This window comes from Protobothrops mucrosquamatus, unplaced genomic scaffold (assembly GCF_001527695.2).
Source record: "Protobothrops mucrosquamatus isolate PMUCROS unplaced genomic scaffold, P.Mucros_1.0 scaffold_270, whole genome shotgun sequence".
In the NCBI taxonomy this organism is placed as follows: Eukaryota; Metazoa; Chordata; class Lepidosauria; order Squamata; family Viperidae; genus Protobothrops; species Protobothrops mucrosquamatus.
This window is the reverse complement of record NW_015386346.1, coordinates 502476-511965: the sequence shown is the minus strand read 5'-3', so window position 1 is coordinate 511965 and position 9490 is coordinate 502476. Positions and strand designations below refer to the sequence as shown.

At 37.8% G+C, this 9490-nt stretch overlaps 1 protein-coding gene across 1 annotated transcript in view; it reads left to right on the top strand.

Moving 5' to 3' along the window:
- The window catches only part of LOC107302554 (copine-5), a 129337-nt gene that overhangs the window by 102054 nt on the left and 17793 nt on the right, over positions 1 to 9490 (top strand). Inside the window, exons 13-14 of the mRNA XM_015831671.1 lie at positions 6087 to 6140; positions 7962 to 8023. Coding sequence (XP_015687157.1) covers positions 6087 to 6140; positions 7962 to 8023 — 116 coding nt within the window. The remainder of the gene's footprint in view (positions 1 to 6086; positions 6141 to 7961; positions 8024 to 9490) is intronic.

Here is a 9490-nt window from a genome sequence, read left to right as displayed (position 1 = left end):
TCCAACAAGCGGGATTGGCCTAGGGGAATTTTTAGTGGGGTTTTAAGAGTAATTTTAATTGACATAGGCCACAGCAAATATTTCATTTTAATTAGGTTTTAAATTGGGTATTTTTATCTTTGTATCTGTTTTATAAGGCTGTCAGCCGCCCTGAGTCCGTAAGGAGAAGGGCGGGATAAAAATTAAATAAATAAATAAAATAAATAAATAAACATTCTTATGAGATAACATATAGGTTATTACAGGAGTCTGTGGGAAAAGGTTTTCCTCAAAAACTATTTCCAAGTTGAAGAATATAAATTTCCCTTATCTGTACAGCATTTGGTAAAAGCTCTGATGATGTTATATAATTGACATAATTTATGTGATAGTGTCCTGATGTGCACAGATGCCTGTGCATATCTACATACCTCTTGAGACTACTGACATGTAAAGTTAATACTGAGCTTTAAATAGCGCTGAACAAGTGCCAAGAGGCTGGAACTAGATTTGACTGAGTTCACACAATGCCAGCCCCACTTAAGCAGACCAGAACATGAAATCAACTCTGTAAGATGACAAAAACTGCTTTTATTGAAAGTGATTGCTATAATAGAATATTGCACACGCTAAGCGTGCTGTACTTCACCTCCTTCCTACAGTTCAGTGAATTCAAGAGGCCTAGTATTTGCCTGAGCCACTTCTGAACGTTAGCTGAATGTTCCAGACTTAAAAATGTTTTAGCCCCTTTTACCTAGGTAACAGTTTTTCAGTGTCTCTGCCATGGTCATCTTCCATGCTCTCTACATATGGTGAGCTAAACCACTATTAGTTGAATCCTGCCATTGTACCTTGTAAACAATGATGAACAATTTAATATTAAATGTAAATTCAACCATTTATTTTTTAAAATAAAACATGATTTAAAAATCACATCTTGGCATGACATGTGATCTCAGCCGATAGAGTTTGTGGCCTATCACTAGTTCTAGTTGTAATATGCATTGTTGGTGCCTTTCTGTTTGAGTTGAAGATCTGACTTCACCAACAGATGACAAAGTCCATGTGAAGCTGAGAAACAGGGTTGCAGCAGTGTGCATGCCTACATATGTGGCCAGTTAGTTCAGACCCTGGGGTTCCCGTTATTACCAATCATTTTTTTGCATATTAATGTCTTATGCTCAGTAGTCCTGTTATAATAGTATCTAATGTGACAGTTCTAGGACAATTTCTCATATGACTGGCCTGACTAGGCACAGGGAGATCCCAGCTGCTCCTCTCAAAGAACCTAGTTTCTCTCCTCAGTAAGAGAGGGTAGGAGAAGAAGAAAACAGAGATGAGAAATTTGCATAGTTTATATAATTCACAAACTCTGCTCTTCTAGAGGACAGGATGCCATGAAATTGGAAAAGGAATTTACATTTCTGTTTTTCATAATAATGAAAAGAAAGACATTCTCTTTGGCAAAGGGCCATAAAATCAAATCTGATATTTTTCTTATTTCGTTTCAAAGGAATGAAGGAACCCATATATAAGATTATATTTAAGCCATTAATAGGAAAACTTGTGATTCTCCAAATATTGCTTAACTGTAGCCCTTGTAACCCTCACTACTGGCTATGCTGGCTGAGATTGCTGGTTGTTAAAATTTAGCAAGAGCTTCTAGAAAATATATGATTAGTAGATACTTATTGTGTTATCTTTTTATAATGGAGCTAGCTGAACCCATTCAATGGAAAGCTGAATATTTCAAACTTTTTCTCCCAGAAATCATCCAGGTCTTCACACTTTGGCCTAATGTCTTGCTTTCAAATAGTTACTAACTAGTACTGGTACCTGTTGCCATCACCCAATTCCCTACTTGACACACTTCCTGTAACCTTTCTGTATTATTCATTCATTCATTTCATTCATTTCATTTCATTCATTCATTCATTCATTCATAACATTTACATAGCTGCCTTTTTTTTTTTTTTTTTTTTACAAAACTCTGGGTGGCTTCCCATCCCAATATATGAGAAATATGGGATTTTCAAACCTTTTGTTCCTTTTCTAGCTATTAAAAGGTTAAAAATAAAATAGAATATTTCCTATAACACAAGCTCCTGAGTGTGTAGCTTAGAGGCATATGGCTAAAAGATTTCAGTTCTTGCTTGGTATATGGACAAATCTCACAAGATATAGAAAAATCAAATTTTATTATGAGAAGGAGATAAACTACAATGCTCCTTTTGAACGTTAAAGTTTAAATTACACATGTTTAACATTCTAAAAAAAAGAGTTAAAGAGTTGCCTTAATCAGGGTCACCAACTAAACCAAAAATCCATAGAAAAATCAAAAGAAGGTAGGCCACAAAATGGGGTGGACCTGCTACAAATAAACAGACGGCTTTCCAGCAGACTCTTGAAAGGGAAAATACAAAAATTCCAGATGAATATATAACTTTTAAGAAGATCCTAAAGAAAATATTCACTCTTCATGCCCCTGATATATGAACAAAAAAATTAAATAATCTCAATTTTCTAAAATAAGCAGCAAAAATTAATATTATTTTTCTGCATAGTTTAGAAAACTGGGTTTACCCCAATTTTTTTATTCTTTTCCATGCAGAAAAAGAAAAGAAGAAAAAAACAAGCACAGTTTTCTAGCTGGACCTTTATGTATTTCAACAGAAATATCTAAATAGTAGTTTTCTGCATCCTCCAGTTTTGGGGGAGACTAATCAGAGACTCTTGAAGAAGTAATGCACTCTCAATCTTTTTCATCCCTTTTCCCTTGTTCAACTACACACTGTGCTTGAAAAAAAATCCCTTTTGTCTTTAGAAGAGAGAGGGACTCAGTCTAATTTTAAATGTGGCCAAGAATCATGGTTCACTTGTGGATGTGGATTAACTGTCTGACATGAGTTTGGTCACCTATGAATGCCATATTTTAGCCTGCCCATTCACAATACTTCCTTTCATTGTCCCTATCCCCATTTAAAATTACTCAGCCACTGTTATTTATGGATTAGTGAATTCTACAGAGATTCTAATCTATACATTATGAAGGGCACTTCCATTGATTAGCCTTGACTCTCCCACTAATCTGCTATACCTTTTCTAATGTCCAATAAACCTGTATAAAACTTTGGAAATGAGCGCTTCAAAAAAAACATTCACAGATATGAATGAAGCATTCTTCACCAAACTTTTGGAAACGTCACATTACTTAAAAGTTTCATGTAAAAGCTTTAAGTCTTTTCCCAGTTGTCTGTATGTGTGCGTTTGTATGCAGACTGTGACCTACTGAGATTTTCAATGAAGTGGGGTGACCACATGGATGTATCTATGCTGCAGTAAGCCTTCAAAGTGGCCACATAAACCTTTTAAAGCTTGCATCCATTTTAATGCTTTGAAGAGGGATATTTTGCTGGCACCAAGGTGGCTTGCAAAACCGCCCCTTTCAAATGAATATGCAGTGAATTGTCTCTAACCCATACAAATTCCAAATACAGCTGTGTCATAAATTGATATAAAAAATTATGGTGGAAACTTTATTTTCAAATTTCTTTCTAAAGATCCTTCAGAACTGGATTTCTCTTACATTTGTGTTTCTATTCTCATTTATTGAAATATTGTATATTAAGTAGAAAATTATCTCAGAATGGTTAATTTGATCGTTGGAATTAGAGCATAATTCAGAAATATTTTATTTTAAACTTAGAACTGTCATTCTTCAATAATCTTCTATTTGAAAGAAGTCAGATTTGTACACTTCCTATGGTCATTTACAATACTAGATTACATAGTATACTTTGCATTTTCAGTTTCTTTTCTTTAAAATAATTTTCTATTTCATAACCGCATTTTCATGGATTATATCCCAGGAGACATTTATGATTTGAAACAGAAGGAAACACCCAGTTTATTTGAATGTTGGGACTTGCATCAGAGCATCTAATAATTCCAATAGCTTGATGATCTGTTGAACAGAGCAGAAGGACTGCATGGCCTCCAGCTTTAACTGCTGAGATGGTAGCAATCTGGTGCGTACGTCATGCTAAAAATGAAACCTTTGCTCCAGAATAGCTCAAATCTTTTAGCAAGGAAATCTGAGTTTCCTAATATGAATAAATTATACACTTTTTTCTTTACTTTTTACTGGCTTTGAGAAGAGGATAAGCAGGGCACTTTAACCTCATTCCCAAGTATTATGCAGCTGCAGTACTAGCTACTAAGATTTAATAGGTGTTGACTAAACATTAGCAGGACAACTGCTTAGTAAATATTCCTTTGATTAAGACAAAAAAAAAACATAGAAGAAGAAGAAGAATTTTTATTCTGTACTAACGCTATATTTTTGTCAGGTAGTGTGGCACACATGTAACTTGATCTATGGCAGCCCATGATTGAGGAAAGGGTGATACCACAGCATGTGTTGGCCGTCATGTGCTTGAAGCAGAGTGCATTGTCAAATATTATGGGTGTTTGGTGTGATAAGATTAAAATCTGGGGTCGGAGGAGGTCATGGCATAAAAACATTGGGAAAATGTAGTCGGTGTAGGTGGGATAAAGGACTGAATAGTCATAGGTACCAAGTTCATCCTAACGCAATGGAATAGCGCATATATCAGTGGTGGCGAACCTATGGCACGCGTGCCAGAGGCAGCACTCAGAGCCCTTTCTGTGGGCACGCGCGCCATGCCCCGGAGATGGCAACCGTCCCTTTTCAACCAGCCTCCTGCTAACTCACCAAGGTCCCATGTGGCCGGATGCATCCCAGCACTCATGCGCTCGCTGGCCTCTGTGTGCGGGGGCCGATGGTGTCAGGCAGCAGCCACCCCAGCCCCTGCCTCACCTTGCCCTGCGACAATGGCACCCCTGCCCTGCCTCGTCTTGCCTCACCCCGCAGGACGAGCCTCCTTCCCACTGCCCCATCTGCCAGAGACCCCCTGGATCTTCCCCAACCCTGCCCCCACATGCATCCCTCCCCACGAGCAACATTGAGGTGATCACGCCCACCTTGGCCACACCCACCCAGTCTGCCATGACCACCCACAGTCATGCCCACCCAGTGGGCCACACCCACCTGGCACCCGGTGACAAATAAGTGGGTTTTGGGTTGCAGTTTGGGCACTCAGTCTCTAAAAGGTTTGCCATCACTGGCATATACAGTACAATATTACAACTGATTTAATTCATATTTCATATTTGGCATGCTAGGAATTACACCTACTACCGTACTTATTTTATTATTTTATTTTATTTGTACAAATAAGCTTTTATTTAAGATAAAAACCCAGTTTAAATTCCATTGGTATTATGGTAAAATACCTCCACTTTAATACATACCCCCCTCCCCAACTCCTTAAAAGATACCTGGTTCACAGGGCAAGAACAGTATAAATTGGTTTTGGTGTCATATTAAAAGGAAGTCTTATTTTTGTATGTGTCATGGAAAAGGAGTGTATACTAATTAAGATTAACCTGGATTAAGATAACATCATTTGCCTGTTTAGAAAGATCTGTTGACTGTAACAGATGTGTCGATCTGTTTGGGACCTCATGAGGCAAAGCTTCACCATCTCCTTGCCTGTAGTAGTTTAATTGGTGTTTCAGTTTTCATTCTCATTGGTACATGATGAATAATAACGAGCATCTTGTGGGATAGTTGCAAGGACAAGAACAAGACAAGCTGAATTCTTCATATTGCTTTTCAAAAGGGTTCATTTGTTTGTTTGTGGGAGGCTTTAGCATAAGTCCCTGCTCTCTGCATTGCTGAAACAGAACCCCAGCATATATAAAACTAAAGCAGAAGCTAGATGATTTGCAAATGAAGTTGTTTACAGCATAGCCACATTTTGTTCTCTGAGCCTCCTTTCCCACTTGCCTCTTCAGTCTTAGACTTCCTTTTTGTTTAAATAGAATTTGTAAACTCCTTGGGGCCGCATCACATCTTTTATTTTGTTTTCCAATAGCCCTCTACAAACTGTCATGTCTAGAGATGGAATTAGTATAAACACCAGGAGGGCATCTACTGCTTCTAGTAATACATTGCAGGTTCAGCCAGACCAGATGTCTCCACAGAGATGTTTAGCATAATTTTTCTTCTTTCTTTCTCTCAGGTGGTAAATCCCAAAAAGAAAATGAAGAAAAAGAAATACTCTAATTCAGGAACAGTGAGTAACATTAGTATGAATGTACTTGATGTATTAAAATACTTCCCCAATGTGTTATCTGAGTAATTTTGAAGTTGGGATTTCTTTTTTATTTGAGCTGCAACAATAGAAAATAGACAGCAAATTGCATATATTGACGTAAACTAAAGAGCAAATAATGCATGGCCATCACTGTTGTTTTCCCCAGCAGTTGTATTATACAAATACCAGCAAGAGGAAGGGCCAATAAAAACAGGTGGCTTTCAATCCTGTATCCAGGATTCCACAATTAAAATAGTAGACAATAGTGCAATCTGATTTGAATCAAAGGCAGACAGAACTGATAAATATTTCAACACAGAGTAAATGTAGAAAGTATTTTGAATTAATGTTAATTCCTGCATGCAAAGAAAAATGCAGGCATTTGGGCTGATTGATACATTTGCCAGATAAATCTAGATTATTTTGTTGGTAATTGTTAAATCTGGCTGATGCCTCTGGCATGATGGCATGATATATTATGGTAGCTTGCTCTTTGTTCCTTGTCCATAGGAGAAAATGATTAAATTGTTAGATATATAAGGAAGAGCCATAGTAATAGATCCCATATAGAAAGTTGAGCTTTAGTTCCCAGTATGAACTTATGGACCCAGAGAGATTCCTGTTTGAAAAACTGGTAAGCCACTGTTAATAACGATGTTCTTTAATCAAATGATCTAGACTAGAGGCTAAAACATATAAGGAACGGTTGCTGGAATTGGGTATGTCTAGTTTAACAAAGAGAAGGATGAGGGGGGACATAATAGCAGTGTTCCAATATCTCAGGGGCTGCCACAAAGAAGAGGGAGTCAGGCTATTCTCCAAAGCGCCTGAAGGCAGGACAAGAAGCAACGAGTGGAAACTAACCAAAGAGAGAAGCAACCTAGAACTAAGGAGAAACTTCCTGACAGTTAGAACAATTAACCAGTGGAACAACCTGCCTCCAGAAGCGGTGAATGCGCCAACACTGGATGTTTTTAAGAAGAAACTGGACAGCCATTTGTCCGAAATGGTATAGGGTTTCCTGCCTGAGCAGGAGGTTGGACTAGATGACCTCCAAGGTCCCTTCCAACTTTATCATTATTATTATTATAACTCACTCTGTTCCTTATGAGTACAGTGACCATATGGTTTTTATTATAAAGAACACCCTTTATTTTAAAAAGTTATCCTTTAGATTTTATTTTTCAAAAAGTCACTTTTGACATTTATTTTGGTCATTTAAGTTTTACTGTAGAAATGATACCGTTTAATGCACAGTCTTTCACATTTGTGTGAAAAATATGAACATTGAATTATCTTTTTAAAACAAATTTACATATACTGTTTGACTTTAGATATTTTTATTAGAATATGCATTTTTATAAAGCAGAAAAGTTCTTGAATTTTCCTTTGTAAAATAGAATTATAAACAATTATTATTTTTCCTTGTGTACGTCTTTCAGATTTGCCCCCTGTTCAGGTTTGTCCATTAGATTTTTCAAAAAAACCCCATACGGTCATGATACTTTTGAGAGATTCTCCACCGGAGTGAAACTTTACTAGGCAACTGCTACGACTGGTCTTGTGAGTCTGAGTTCAAATCTTCAGTAAAGAAATAAATATTTCTTCTGGATTTTTGCAACCCAAATCTGATAATCTTAAAAAACAGGGGTGTGGTAACCTATTGGACTTGCAGTAAACTGAAGATGGGATGGCCTTGGACACGACTGCAAATCATCATTAGCAACAGATGTTCCTGCCCCAGTAACAATTATTTCATGAGTCCTTATGTGACATACATCCTGTTTCTTCCTTTTCAAGGTAACATTGCTGTCATTTGCCACAGAATCAGAACATACGTTTCTAGATTACATCAAAGGAGGGTAAGTGGTCTCTCTTACTAAAACACTGAAACTTAACCCAGACATCATGGGAAAGACTGTTGGGCTACGTATTCCTACCAACCTGTGCTTGCTGTAGCCTAATTAAGATGGAATTGTATTTCAGCCAGAACAAATAAATAGAATAAATTATGCAAATGACTAGTATTATTTTGCTCTTTCGTTTTCAAGGTCTTGAAGAAGGCATAGTATGATTAACCCCAACATCAGAATTAGGGTTAAAATGCCCAGATAAAACTGGATTACTTTTAAAAGCTATAAAGCAAGGTTTATGAATTCTGATTTGTTTGAGAATGCATAATATTAATTCCAGGTTCAAATGTTCCTCAGTGGCAAGCTACAGCCTGCTACAGATTTAGTAAGTCTGGCACCCCATTTATAGCCTCTAAAACGTCCAAAAATTTCTCCTGCCAAAACAGAGTGTCAAAATGATAATATTTAGTTGTATGATTTTAGGTATGAAAATATCTAAAGAAACAGTGGGAATGTTCCCCAAGTCTCCAGGAAGCGAAACATGTCCTGTTAAAATTCTCCAAAATCCTCAGAAGATAGATCCAAATCATGCTGCCAAAAGATAGCATCGAAATGGCCAAAGATTTTCAGCTGAAAAAACAGAAATAGAGATGGGAATGCAAGGATAAAGTTGTAGTATTGTGAAATGCTCCTATTTCCAACCCAATCCACTATACACAAAAGAAAACAAAGCAGGCTAAGATTTTTTTATCCCTGGTCCCTCTGATCACATCATTGGCATCACTGGAGTTGTGGTCCCAAGATCAAAAGATGGCTCCCATATAAAGCTCTCTTTGCTTCATTTCTCCAAAGAGAAGAAGCAAACAGAAGAGATCCAGCTGTTGCACCAACATGATTCTTGTTCCAGTAATGGTTTATTATCCTAATTTGACATGACATGGGAATGCAATAGGTCAGTGATGGTGAACCTTTTAGAGACCGAGTGCCCAAACTGCAACCCAAAACCCAGTTATGTATCGTTGGGTGCCGGGTGGGTGTGACCCATTGGGTGGGTGTGGCCCATTGGGTGGGCATGGCCCATTGCGTGGGTGTGGCTGCGGTGGTAACGGCAGACTGTGGGACTAAAAAGTTCAATCAATCAATTCCAACTTTGCAAGATCTTTTTTTTTTCCGCGAAAAGTTGAAATTGATTGATTGATTGAACCTTTTTTTTTTTTTTGCACACGGCAGCGGAGGCCTAAAGCGAAAAGGTTTATAAAACCCAGCTGAAGGCCTAGGACTGGGGCGATGGGTGTGCCCACAGAGAGGGCTCTGCGTGCCGCCTGTGGCACGCGTGCCATAGGTTTGCCACCACAGCAACAGGTGATTCTTACATTTCATTGTAAAACTATGTTGTAGGATTAGAGATGGATGATAAAGATGGATACAACTGAAGCACTGGGCTGGTGGCATAATGTCAAACTCGATTTCATTGAG